Source organism: Camellia sinensis, chromosome 13 (genome assembly GCF_055761805.1).
Source record: "Camellia sinensis isolate YWXY chromosome 13, ASM5576180v1, whole genome shotgun sequence".
Classification (NCBI taxonomy): Eukaryota; Viridiplantae; Streptophyta; class Magnoliopsida; order Ericales; family Theaceae; genus Camellia; species Camellia sinensis.
The window spans coordinates 50,082,614-50,095,666 of NC_138973.1; the positions used below are offsets into that span (position 1 = coordinate 50,082,614).

Below are 13,053 nucleotides of genomic sequence, written 5' to 3' on the forward strand. Positions count from 1 at the left end.
TACTCCTCCAAACGTCGTCGCTTTGTCACCTGAAAACACAAACGTGAGCTAATCGGCGGGTGTGTGCCGGAAACCCCTCGGATGCCTAAGTCAGCCACTAGACAATAGACAATAAGCTTTGTGTATTCTAGAGTAAGAATTGGGATATCTGTACATAGGTTCTTCTATGAGCTTTTATAAACTCTGTCTGGCACAATCCTAGTAGGATTTCAACTTTCCTCATAAGAGTCCTCCTAGAAATCACACACCCTACTCACTACCAACCAAGCGAGATGGTTTTGCACAATCCTAGTAGGACTCTACTTTCCTTAGCAGAATCCTCCTAGGAGTCACACTCCTACTCACTACCAACCAAGTGAGATGGTTTTGCACAATCCTAGTAGGACTCTACTCTCCTTAGTAAAGTCTTCCTAGGAGTCTCAAGCCCAAGGATAATGATTATCCCTAAAACACCCTCATCACTGCAAGTCAAGTGAGATGGCCACTCTCTCATGCTCGGGTATACATTCCTGACTAAGCTGTCTTATCTCGATCTCCTGCCATTCGGACCGTGTAATTGGAAGCCGATCTATCGAATGGCACCCTGTCGAGCTATACATAGCCCGACCCTTGTCATTGATGTTACCTCAGTTTGCTACAGAACTTCCTTTAAACAGCTAGGTCCAAGCCTCAGTGTCACAGCTGACCATCCTGGCCCAAGACCAAGCTATCAGCCCCTATTCCGGCCCATAGCCTGGCTCTTAGTGCGGCCTAATATTAAAAAACAATGCTTCCTAGCTCGGCCTAATTTAGCTATACAAATTACCCTCTCAGGAATTGTGTGTGTGGCATTTATGATTATGTGTCGGGGTTCAAGTCATGTAATGGGCCATCTCTGTTTGTAATTGTATTTATAGTAATGTGGAATAATGCTATGAGAAATGAGTGTCTTACAATATGATATTTCTTGTTGCAATATTTGTGTGAATTATTTTGGGTTCATCAAAAGACGCTCAGTCTATAATGTGAAACATTCGTAATGGTTATAGATGTTAGTGTCCCGAAATGTGTGTTGAATGTTAATGAGTTAGTGTTATTAGTTTAGGGTGGAATACATATGTTGATGTTATTGTATTGATGTATAATTAGAAAATTGCCTTGTTTGGAGGTAGGATATGCCTTGTGTTGTGATAATTTCGACATGTGGTTTTTGTTGTTAACATCATTCATTTATGTGGGCAATAGATTTTGTGTCCTAAAAATGGTTGTGTATGTTGGTTTATAGACATAATGTGGATTAATGTTATGTGAAATAAGTGTGTGTCTTGCCGTATGGTATTTCTTGTTGCAATATTTGTGAAATTATGTTGGGTATGTCGTCATGGCACTCAGTTTATAATGTGAAATGTCGTAATGGTTGCTTCTTGCTAATGTTTTCGTAATTATCCGAGTAACATGGCGTACATGTAATTCCTTGATGAAACTATGCGGTTGCAATATAACACGTGTTCATCCACTCATGTAGTATTGTTTTTTTTTCCCCCTCCCAAAAAATCAATGTGTCGTATTCTAGATGGACGTGGGCTTAATGGTTTACACTGGACCAATTGTAGAGTGAACGCAAATGTGATCGTGACATTGTGTTCACTGAAATGTTGGCCATTAGTGCCAAGTTAAACAGTAAACATAGAAAAACAAATAGGGTGTTACATGATTTTGGTCGACCCGTCCGATGGAAAACACTAGCTGACATGTTAGTATTTTGTTGCATCACACCGTGAAGCTTGTTGTCGTTTGTGTTAGTATGTTGTTTTTTTTATTTGTTGCTGTGACATTAATTGATTATGCATTGTCCATTTCATTCCAATTGATTTCAAATCACTGTTATCATGTTTATTTTCATTAATGTTCACACTATTTTTTGTCACGACTTTATGCGGTTCCAATCTAATGAACACTTTACAATATTTGTTTTAGGTAACTCTCCGTAGCGGATTCCCCACAAAGTGTCTGCTACTAAGACACGCGGTCTAATGTGAAGGCATCCATGTCGACAAGGTTGGCGGTCAAAAAACAGGCAAAATCACCTTTTTAAGTCTAAAAAACTTGCATTATGCTGGTATGCTTCATCACGCGACAGTATGTGCACATGGTCGATACTGACACCACAATAAATGGACTGACCCTTGCTGTTTACGAGGAGACAATGGTGAAAACACTCATAAATGACCCTACGAGAGGGCTGCGATCTAGGCCGCTATGATGCACCTCCAACACCCCCTCCCCCAAAAGCATCTACATACTTATTTCATTTTTTTTTTTTTGGTTCTATCTGGACAAAGAGAGTTTGAGCGACAAACAATGTTAGTACTTAATGTTACATATGTTTTTGTGATACATTTTTTGATGGTTGATACTAAAAATGTTTGGTGATTTTTACAAATGTGACGTTAGTTTAGTGACGCATAATTTGTTGGTTCATATATTTTGGGTGGTTAATACATAATGTTGTTTTTTAAACACTGTCATGAACACTATTACGTGGACATTGTGTGGACATCATTGAATGAAAAGCGTTAAATTGCACACCACACTTGTTAATTACCAAATTACGTCCAAGCAGGAAATGACCCGAATGTTGGTAACCGATCATCATGTAAAAGTGTCACGTCGTATTATTAAACATTATTCACATTCCACGAATGTTTGTTCATGTTATTCCGAATACTGAAATTGTGTTGTTCACTTATAATTTTTAATAAAACTACACCAAACACATACTGTGGACAGGGGGAAAAAAACAATTGTATAGTAAACACCATCCAATTAACACCTTACAGTAAATGCATGCCATCCAAAAAAATGGTTACCACGTTACAAGATAAGAATCACACACAAATGAAAATGTAAAAACATTAGCCTCTGCATCATTACACACATCAGCAAAAAGAATTCCACCAAATCCCACCAAATGATAAATATGTAAACTCCACACATGTTAAATCAAAAGAAAATATTCCTTACCAATTACATAGGATCAAATGGTTTATAAGAAAAAACACAGGACTAAATGAATCAACATTCTTCAATTTGAGATTTATTGATAATTTTTTTTTTTTTCATTATAACCCAATAAAAACTAAAATTGCATTTATTATTTATTTCTTTCTATTTTTCTTATCAAATTCTCCAATCAAACGACGCTTTAAGTTGAATGTTGAGAACTTCTCTCTCAGGTTTCTTCTCTTTACGGTATCTCACCAGATTAGAGTTGAAGTTGAAGTCTTTTTATTTATTTATTTATTTTATTTTATTTTAAGGTTTCTATGCTATACCACGTGAGTGGGTTTGAGGATTCGGCCAATTTTAATTAAAGTCATTACAAATTAGGTTTTTTTTTTAATATCCTTTTATAAAAATATAAAAATTAAAAATGACTAAGAAAAATAATTATCAAAAGGACTACATATGTTGAGCAATCTATATATGGTGAGTGTTTAAATTCTACGTGTAAACGTGACTTCCATTGCATCAATATGCTTAAAAAAATGTAACAAAAATTTTCTTAAAAAAAACAAAAAAATTGTAATAAAATATTGATATAAAATCAGTGATAAAAAATATTCCAGAGGGTGAGCAACCTTAACCATTTTTGTTGCTTTTTATGTGTCATGTAATGTTTAGCATCATTTATAGTTTTCCTTTTTTTTTTGTTCTTTTTTTTTTTCTTTTTTTGGTGGTGTGGGGGGTGGTCGGGGAGATTTCAGTCTTGAAAATTCTAAGGTACAAACAAAATAAGTAATTTTCAGACCCTTTTTAATTGCTAACTTAAACGAGTTTCCAAATATACTAACATAATTTTGAACTTACTTTCTTGAAAACAAATGTTGATTTCATAATTTTTCTCAATAAAATGCCTACATATTTCCCCAAATGTTTGGTATGCTTGAAATTTTGAATCTGGATCTTCTACCAACAGTCCATATTCCCTCTCTCTCTCTCTCTCTCTCTCTCTCATGAAATACCATAGGGTCCATATAATGCCACAAAAAATGTCAGAAGTTCAAGTTAATGCTCCTCTGCTACACAGCGCGCACACAACATTATAGTCATATGAGCCTCATCCAAGTATTCATCCCTTTCAGAAAATTTCAATCATATGCTATCCACATAACATATCCTACGTTCTATTCAGTAAGGGACACCAAAAATTTCAAGATAATATTTGATCTTGTCTGAAAAAAACAACAAAAAAATGAAGCGACTCTGCATAAAATCTACTGCTATTTAGGGGGAAAAAACAGGCTAGCAAATGCCCAAATTTGGGACAAACCACTTTACATTGTAGGGGGGCTGCTAGTTAAACTCAGTTGCAATTTTTGCTAATCAATTCAGTAGCCTTTCTACTTTTTTTCATCTAAACAATAAAACAAAAACACAAATATGCCTTTCAAACAAAGGGCATGGAATTGCCAAAAGCTATTCTATAGTTATTAAGTAGCAATTTCATCAACCTCAGAATGAAATACAAAACTTGGAAATGTTGTCGTTATATCCCTGCATTGTATGAAACAAAACGAAATTACTAAAATGTCAATTTTAACTAAATGGCATGCATGTAAACAAATTATGATCCACTATGATCATCCGTACCTCAGATATGGAAGTGTCATTATCTTCAACAACGAAGGGTTTCGGCTCACAAAATTCTGCCACTCAGTTTTATCTATCTTTCCATCCTGATTTACATCCGATTCCAAAAATGTCTGCAGACGAAATGTAAAAACCATCATATTAACAAAATTTGTCCTGTTATAAGAACATAAAGACATCACATTTTTTCGGAATCAAGAAATTGAGGCTAATAATGACTTTTATTCCCGCCACAGCATTTGTTTCACAAGCGTGGCAAACTAAGAATTTTTTAGTTCTCTTGTTAAAATCACAGTATTTGATGCACCCTGTCAACTTTTGCTCCATTTGTTTGGGTGGAAAACATTTTTTGAAAAATATTTTATGTATTTTCTGACATTTGGTACAACGGAAAATGTTTCAGAATCAGCAACCACTTACCTTATCAAGTATTATCTCAATGGTCTCATCAGCCAGCTTCATTTCAGATTCACATAATAGTGCAATTAACATCTGCTTGACCTGCAAAAATCACATACAATGAAGATGCCTGCAAGGAGGTTCCAATAAAATATAATCGAATCGACACAAGTGGTTATGTGCAGCATATATCTGTCAACTAAGTTTTCAGACTACAAACTGACAATCAAGCAACTAACTAATCTCTCAGATGAAGCTTCTTAAAATTGAAAAGGAAGAATTTTATCAGCAACCAGCAGTATAGAAATCATCTGAAGAAGGAAAGGACAAAGGATGAAAAAAAGCTTGAATGAACGACGTTTCGCATCAAGACCAAGGGGACCCAGTGGATAAGGTGCTCCCTTACGAACTGTGATGCCTGGGTTTGAGTCTTGCTGCGTGATGTAGCTTCCTTTTCGTTATTCTCCTCCTACTGATTGTTAAATAATTATTATAAAAAATAAAAATAAAAAAGGAGAAGAGTTTCGTATCGGATATGAGGAACAATGTTAGTACTGTCTCTCATTAATCTGAATTCTGAAGTCAATGTTCTGCAAACATAGATGTCACAAGAACGATAAAACTGAAGCCAACAAAACTGTTACTAGTTTCATTCAACAAGAACAAGGTATGTAAATTGATTTCTTCTTGGAAATACTAGAAACCAAAGAGAATATCCATGAGGACTCAAATCCAGTTGTATTGGCTAAAATACAGACACTATACCTACCAACAGATCGGGCAAGAAATCTTATAATTATCTTATGTTAGGGTATAGGACACCAAGCAATCCAACCCATGTGTGGGGGCCCTGCCAGGGGGCCCCAAAGGCTCAAGAGAGACTGATAAACCCAAAAGCCAAAGCCCTCTCTAACATCAATTGGTTTTAGGAAAGATGGAGATGGCCCTCTGTCCATAAAGAGAGGGAAGACGAAGGAAGAAGCTTAATTACGAGAGCAGCACAAAAACAATGAAAAATAGGGACAAAAAAAAAAAGACACACAAGTTGATCTGATGCAAGTTAAAATGGGTAAAAAGGTTAAACTATTGCATTATTGTTGAAGTATATAATAGTTGCATGATTGCATCAGATAAAGTTCAGTGATGTATAGCATTAATGACTTCCATTTTGGAAAGTAACAGATGGGAATTCCAACTGTTTATGTAACCTATGGTTCCAATAGTATGATGAACCACATTCCAATTGATATAATCCACACCTTCGGTTATTGTAAAGCATTAACATGTTGCTCACACATATGCATTTTCTACACAGACAATTATTAGAACAGTACTATATATTTCTTTTGGAGAGCATATAAGCACCAACATACCTCTTGTCGTTCAATAAATCCTGTGCTGTCCAAATCATAGAGCTTAAATGAAACTGCCATGTAACACAACCATAAAATATAAATGAATCTATATTTGCAAAATCTGGCAATGCAATCAATGGAAAATGTATTATATTGTCTCAACTTACAGTCAATTTTGTCTTCTTGTGGGGCATTTGGGTGGAAGACACTGAGTGATCTAACAAAATCACCAAAGTCAATGACTCCCTTCCGCTTAACATCAAACAGATCAAATATCTGCATGCGAAATTTAACCAGATTCAAAACAAGTAGAAATTGATTGACATAATGGAGATAAATGTTATATGCAATAGAATAACTAGGTCTCAACAGAAACAAAATGATAAAGCAGCATACCCTGTTTGCGAAAAGATTCTCCTTCTTTCTATTCTTGAATAGTGCCAATTGAAACTCTTCCTGCAGATCCAATAGGTATATGCAGTATCATGTCAGAATTGAAATTCACATCAAACATCTTCACATTTTCATAAACACCAAAATTGTAATGAAAAAATGCATTTATATTTATAATTTAGTTGCAAACGTAAAAGTACACAAGTTGTAACTCAGAAACTGAATTTATAGAATACAAGGTCATGACACAAAACATTATCATTAAGCAAACCGTATACAAGGAACTCCTATGATACTTCACCCAATGCTAAAACATTAATTGGCAGAGCTGTGCACTACACAACTTTACAATTTTTCTCAATTTCTCCACCATCATTCAATGATCTCACAATATGTGGTTACCAGAAAGGCTGCCTTGTGGGACTTCCTTCTAATATAAGGTACAAAGTAACCAATATTACAAAGGAGGAGACACTCCCTCAACAGTCTTATCTTTATTGATCATTTTAATTTTTTTTTATTGATCATTTTAATGAAATTAGATACCCTAACAAATTAGCAAGACACCAAGAGAGAGAGAGAGAGAGAGAGAGAGAGAGAGAGAGAGAGAGAACATGACTTCCATCTAAAAAGAACGGACATGCGGGCACGGACACGGAAGTGGACAAGTACACAGGACACGGCGATTGCAAAAAAAAAAAATGGGGACACGGCAATAAAATATGTTTTCATATATTTTTATTTGCTATCTAGATCAATATTACATCCACAAACAATCAATATTAACAAAGATAACTCTAATTTTATATTTTTTTATAAAAAAAAAATTATAAATTAATATTTACAATTTATATCTTTTTATGAATAATTTATTAATTATTTAAATCTAAGAAAAAAAAAGAGTAAACATTCAACATTTATCAAAAGTACTAAAGAAAATAGGGGAAAAGATACTTGGCATGCTCCTAGTGTGTCCCTGAAATGTCCTTGGCGTGTCCCCTGAAAATAAATTAATTAAATAAGGGGACACACCATGTGGCGTCTCCTATACGTGTCCCCGCCATGTCCATGTGTCCGACATGGATCCAGCACTTGTTTTGAAGTGTCGGTGCTTCATAGACTTCCATTGTCAGTCACATCACAAGCATTGAATAATTTTATATTAGCATGTCTTTTACTCATACCATATCTACTATGCCCCATGTTCACATGTAATTCAATATCATGGAGAGATAAGCTGTAACAAAATTGTTAGTATTATGAAAAAGAGAGGATCCCTTCTAAGTTCCTATGAATTCATCAGCAAGAGAGACAATATATCAAGTCCACTACTTGACTAGCTGGACCAACAGTGACTTCACTATCAAAATGTGGACTACTGATTTATAGATTCTCCAAAATCACCAAAAAAGGATACAGTACAGAGGAACACTAGCAACCACTGTATAATCTATATGTATAACCTAAAATCCCAAATATTACCAATAACATATGAAAAATAGGGATGATGAACATAAAAAAAGATGAAATAAGAGGGGTGTTAGCTATATGTAGTGGTGCACATCACCTTGTTTATTAGTCCATCGTCAATTACGGAACTGCTAATACTCTTAAATAGCTCAAATAATGCTTCAACTTCACTTACACTAACTGAAAAACAGAAAATGACAAATGAACAAGCTTTCAGTAAATTTTATATAAAAGAACAAAGGCAACATAATCAATAGTAGAAAACATATTTTTCGCATATCAAAAATCTGTTTAATGAAAGAAATAGCACAAGTTTTTCTTAGGTTTGGATCGTGAAGACTTGGATGAGACTAAAGTGAAAGTGAACGACGAGAAAGTTTTCAAAGATGATGGAAGTGGATCCATGGAAGGCATAAGTGTATATCAAGGTTAGGGTTTTAATTTTATGGGAGTATAGAGAAAGAAAAGTATAATATTTAAGTAAAAGGTGGCATTATATGGTTGATTGATAAAATGTGATTTTTTTCTCCTGTAGTTGATAAATACTTTATAGGATTCTTCAAAGAAGGGTAAATTGGACATTTAATGAAATGTATAGCATAACACATCAGCAAAACCAGTAACATTATTAACGGCTTTTTAACAGCACGGGAAAGTGATGCGGTTTTAGAACTTGAGAGAGCCCAATGTAATATTGTCAAACTAAGGGTAGCACTCAAACAAAATCATTCATCATTGGAGATATGTATTGCTAAAATAAAAATAACAAACTGCAACAACATAAACATCCCAAGTAAAAGTTGAAGAACTTACAAGCTGTTTGTGAAGCCAGAATTACCGGGTCTTCATGTCCAGGAAACTGCTTTTTTGCCTTAGACTGAAAACAGCCCATTTACGAATGGAAGAAGGAGAAGCGCACCACTAGACTAGCGCCTAGCGCTTATGCTTCACTACAATATATCATCAAAACCATCTTAACCTTGCAAATTACCAATCCGTATTCAAACACCACCATACAAAATAATCAGCAAACTAATATAAACAATATCACAAATAGATTCACGAAGATTCCAGATCAGAAAAGGACTCAAGTTAAAATCAAAAATCAAAAATTCTTGGTATTACTGAATTCTAAACATCAAAAGAAAATTAGATCTAATCTATCCAACCCAATAGAGAGATACCATAGAAATTGATAAATAAATTCAAAGAACCAGTTAATGAAATTCCACTTATCCTAACAAATCAAAAATCCAACAAAATAAATAAATAAATAAACTAACTCCAATAGCTACACAAGACATGATGTTTCCAGTTCCCAGAGGAAGGGAAGAAAAAAAGAAAAGAACATAAAAAGCAACGCTTAATAATTTTCCTTATCTGATTAGGCAAAAAATTGAGAATTAACAAATAAAGAGAAATAAAACCTCAAATAAGTTTCTTACTATTATATACAATTCTACAGATCTTTTCCCTTTTCTGAGTGACAAAAAAATCAGCCAAATAAAAGACATCCAGAACTTTTATTGTTACGGATCAAAAACCAAAACGAAGCTTAAAAATTCAAACTTTTTCCACCACTTTTCTTTTCCTTCAATTTCCCAGCTACCAAACGACAATACACCAAACAAAAACCCAAAAAACAAAAAAATCGATGGAACCCAGAAAACCCAAAACGCCAAAACCCTAAAATTCAACAACAATACATTCCATCAACATCAAAAGGGTAGCAAAAATCAAGAACAGATCGAGAAAAGTGATGTATACCTGAGTTACCGACCAGCAATTTGGCCGGAAGAAAACCCTTGTCCTAGATAGAGCAGGAGCCCTGTTATAGAGAGAGAAAGTTTTAGTGAGAGAGAGAGAGACAGAGGGGGAGCTAGAAAGAGGTAAGAAAACGAGAAACGACGATCACGGGCCTGCTATTGTACTGGCCGTTGATCAATGGGAACGAAACTTGGCCACACGGGAATTTAACACGCTGTACTGTCCACCGAAACAGAGGAGAGAGAGAGAGAGAGAGAGAGAGAGATGGAAACGCCGAGGTTGAGGGCGACAGAGGAACATAAATATATAGGGAAGGAATGAGGTTTGGGAGAGTGAGATTACGCGCGGTTTGGACGTGTGTGGAATGGTATATTAATGTGGTAGGTGGAATATACCCGTTTTACCACGTGGATATACCGGATTCGTTATGTGATTCTCTCATTTTGCTTTTGCTTCGGCTTTTGCTTTTCCTTCGCTAACCCTTTTTTTAGGTCCCTTTTTTGTACAGTAAATAAATAAATTACTAAAAAAAAATTAAAAACATAACGTTAAATTAAAATATTATTACAAATTTATTCTCATAAAAAATTTTACTAAATCTCTTATATAAGATTATCTCCAACATTACACCAAATTCAAATTTGGTAAAAAAATCTCTTTTTTTTTTTCGTACTTCAATAGTTTGCCCAAACTTAAATCAAATTAAATTTTTTTAAAAAATTTCACTGATCTGGCCCATCTTTTACCATTTTATTGTGCACGAGCGTTGAGTTAGGACCCACCGGACGTCCGGCCAGATGTCCCCAGTCATCCTCTTCTTTAAACAATTCCCACAAAAATAGGTAATACAGAGGTTGGAAAAATAGTTTGTACAACCATGACTTTTGGCTAACTTTGATCCTAAATTGAGATGCGCTCCGGATACCGATTGAGGTGTGTCCAGATAGAAACGTATTCTTTGTCGGGTGGTGATTCACTTCATATATTTGGTTGTTCAAACTATTTTTTGAATACATGCGAAATTGACTTCGAAAGAGACTTCGGCAAAACAGTAGTTGAACAAATTCAAATTGAATTCATCTCTAATTTCTTCATCACAAGCAGGGGCGCAGCCACCTAAGGCCTAGGGGGGTCACGTGCCCCCCCTAAACTTTCAATATTTATACTGTTACCCATATAGATAAAAATTATGTATTATATATCCTTTAAAAAATTATAATAGTGACCTTCCTTAAATTATGTAAAACTTTTTTGTTCTTTTTTAATTTTAAAAATTCTCTATTTTATTATTTTGATTATTCTTGTATACTTTTAATTGATAGGTCAAGGTAAGAATTAAATCAATTGATAATTCATTTCTTATTATGGGGTTTGTTTAGTTGCTTATTTCTCCTCATTGGGGAGAACTTTTTTTTGAGTTGATAGGATTATACTTATTGATTATTTAGTTAATGAAATTTAGTTATTGATTGTGAATTTATAAGTCACCTTAAACGGTACACTCTCAGGTAAACGGCAACCTGCAAAATTCAGAGACACATGATGTAAACTTCAGGCCATGGATGTTAGTTACCAAAAGAAGCAAGAGGCCCACTCCTAATAGGAAAGCCCAGCCCAATGGACCTAACCCAAACGCCAATAGATTTGCTGAATTGGGCTCTAACACTCACCAGGAGGAGGGACCTAGCAGAGGTAAAAAAAAACCAATAAATTGGGCCTTGAAAAGTAGGCCTCTTCATCCTTCAGTACTATGACCCCTGCTGGGCTGGAAAATTCCTTAGTTCATCATAAAAGCCCCAACACCCAGTTATTAGACCACACTAATGGCCCAGTCAACGACATAAACCACCCTCCACCTACACTCATTACAGACAAAGACATTACACAAAAAGAATCCACCCCTGCAACCCTTACTCTGAAGGTTTCAGATACCAAATCCACAGAAATTCCTATGGAAGTAATCTCTGAAGATAACCTCAATCCCTATCCACCCACCCCCCCTCCGTTCAAACCAAACCATATCTCTGAGAGAAGGTAAAGCAAGAGCTCGAAAACCTTCAGATCCAGATATCATCTATAGGAGAGGAGATGATCCACTCGGCAGTATCAGTCCACAAGATGGAAAGAAATGCATTGGGGTTGTTGTTAGAGTCAGGGACAGAAGCAATTCACCTCATAGACACAATCTGGTGGATAGAACAAATCCGACTGAGAATAGAACTAGGGTGGAGCACCACAACAAATCCTCCATTCCACTCGTTGCAGATGGCGTCCATGAGATCAATTGATCAGGATCATCGTAAGATCCGTAGCCTCCTACCAAGACTTGTTACTAATCTCTACCTTTATTCCCCTCCATGGATTCTCTAAAAATCTTGATTTGGAACTGTCGCAGGACAGGCAACAATACCTTTAGAAGAACCATGCGTAAACCTCTCCAAGCCCACAAACTGGGATTTTGATTCTGATGGAAACAAAAGTCCAGTATAGTTCTATGGGAAATTTCTTCAGTAACATGGGGTTCTCAGCAGCTACTATTGTTGACCCAGTTGGCCGGTCAGGTGGAATCTGGTTGATCTGGGATACTGACCAAGTTAACGTTCATGCTTCCTCTGTTTCCAACCAATACATACAAACCACTATTCATAATGAGGATTATGAGAAATGGGTGCTGAATGCAGTTTATGCCAGCCCCAACCCCCCCTGAGGGAGGCACTCTGGGAAGACCTTGAAGACATAGCGAGGAATCTGAAACAAGCCTTGTCTTGTAGCTGGTGACTTCAACGATTATGCCAACCAAAGCAAGAAGAGGAGCTTTTCACACACCCTTAACCAGAACAGAACCCAGAGGTTTGTGGAAAGAATCAATAACTGCAATCTCATTGATTTAGGTAATGTTGGCCCCCGTCTCACGTGGACTAACAACCGTCAAGGCCTGGCTAACTCCATGAAAAGGCTTGATAGAGCAATGAGCAATGATCAATGGCAAACCCTCTTCCCTGAAAACACTGTGAGGACTTCCCAAGAACCTATTCAG

At 35.8% G+C, this 13,053-nt stretch overlaps 1 protein-coding gene across 4 annotated transcripts; it reads right to left on the reverse strand.

Moving 5' to 3' along the window:
• Positions 1 to 4,179: 4,179 nt before the first annotated feature.
• Positions 4,180 to 10,362, reverse strand: LOC114313921 (calcineurin B-like protein 1). Of its 4 annotated transcripts, none has more exons than XM_028260368.2 (10): positions 10,169 to 10,362; positions 10,017 to 10,077; positions 9,063 to 9,199; positions 8,347 to 8,429; positions 6,783 to 6,842; positions 6,554 to 6,662; positions 6,405 to 6,457; positions 5,053 to 5,133; positions 4,633 to 4,745; positions 4,180 to 4,536 (listed from the first exon to the last, which is right to left on the reverse strand). In XM_028260368.2, the coding sequence occupies exons 3-10, from the start codon at positions 9,139 to 9,141 to the stop codon at positions 4,473 to 4,475; spliced, it is 642 nt and encodes a 213-aa protein (XP_028116169.1). In that variant the 5' UTR covers positions 9,142 to 9,199; positions 10,017 to 10,077; positions 10,169 to 10,362; the 3' UTR covers positions 4,180 to 4,472. The 4 variants fall into 4 exon arrangements, with proteins under 4 accessions (XP_028116169.1, XP_082758318.1, XP_082758317.1 ...); XM_082902192.1 differs by having other exon boundaries at positions 9,063 to 9,222; positions 10,169 to 10,360; XM_082902191.1 differs by having other exon boundaries at positions 9,063 to 9,228; positions 10,169 to 10,360.
• Positions 10,363 to 13,053: the final 2,691 nt, after the last annotated feature.

Coding starts and splice junctions, on each gene's coding strand:
- LOC114313921 (XM_028260368.2), bottom strand. CDS start 9,141: ATGGGCTGTTTTCAGTCTAAGGCAAAAAAGCAGTTTCCTGGACATGAA. Junction 6,458..6,553: donor ACAAGAAGACAAAATTGACT/GTAAGTTGAGAC, acceptor GTTACATGGCAG/TTTCATTTAAGCTCTATGAT. Junction 5,134..6,404: donor GATTTATTGAACGACAAGAG/GTATGTTGGTGC, acceptor TGATTTTTGCAG/GTCAAGCAGATGTTAATTGC.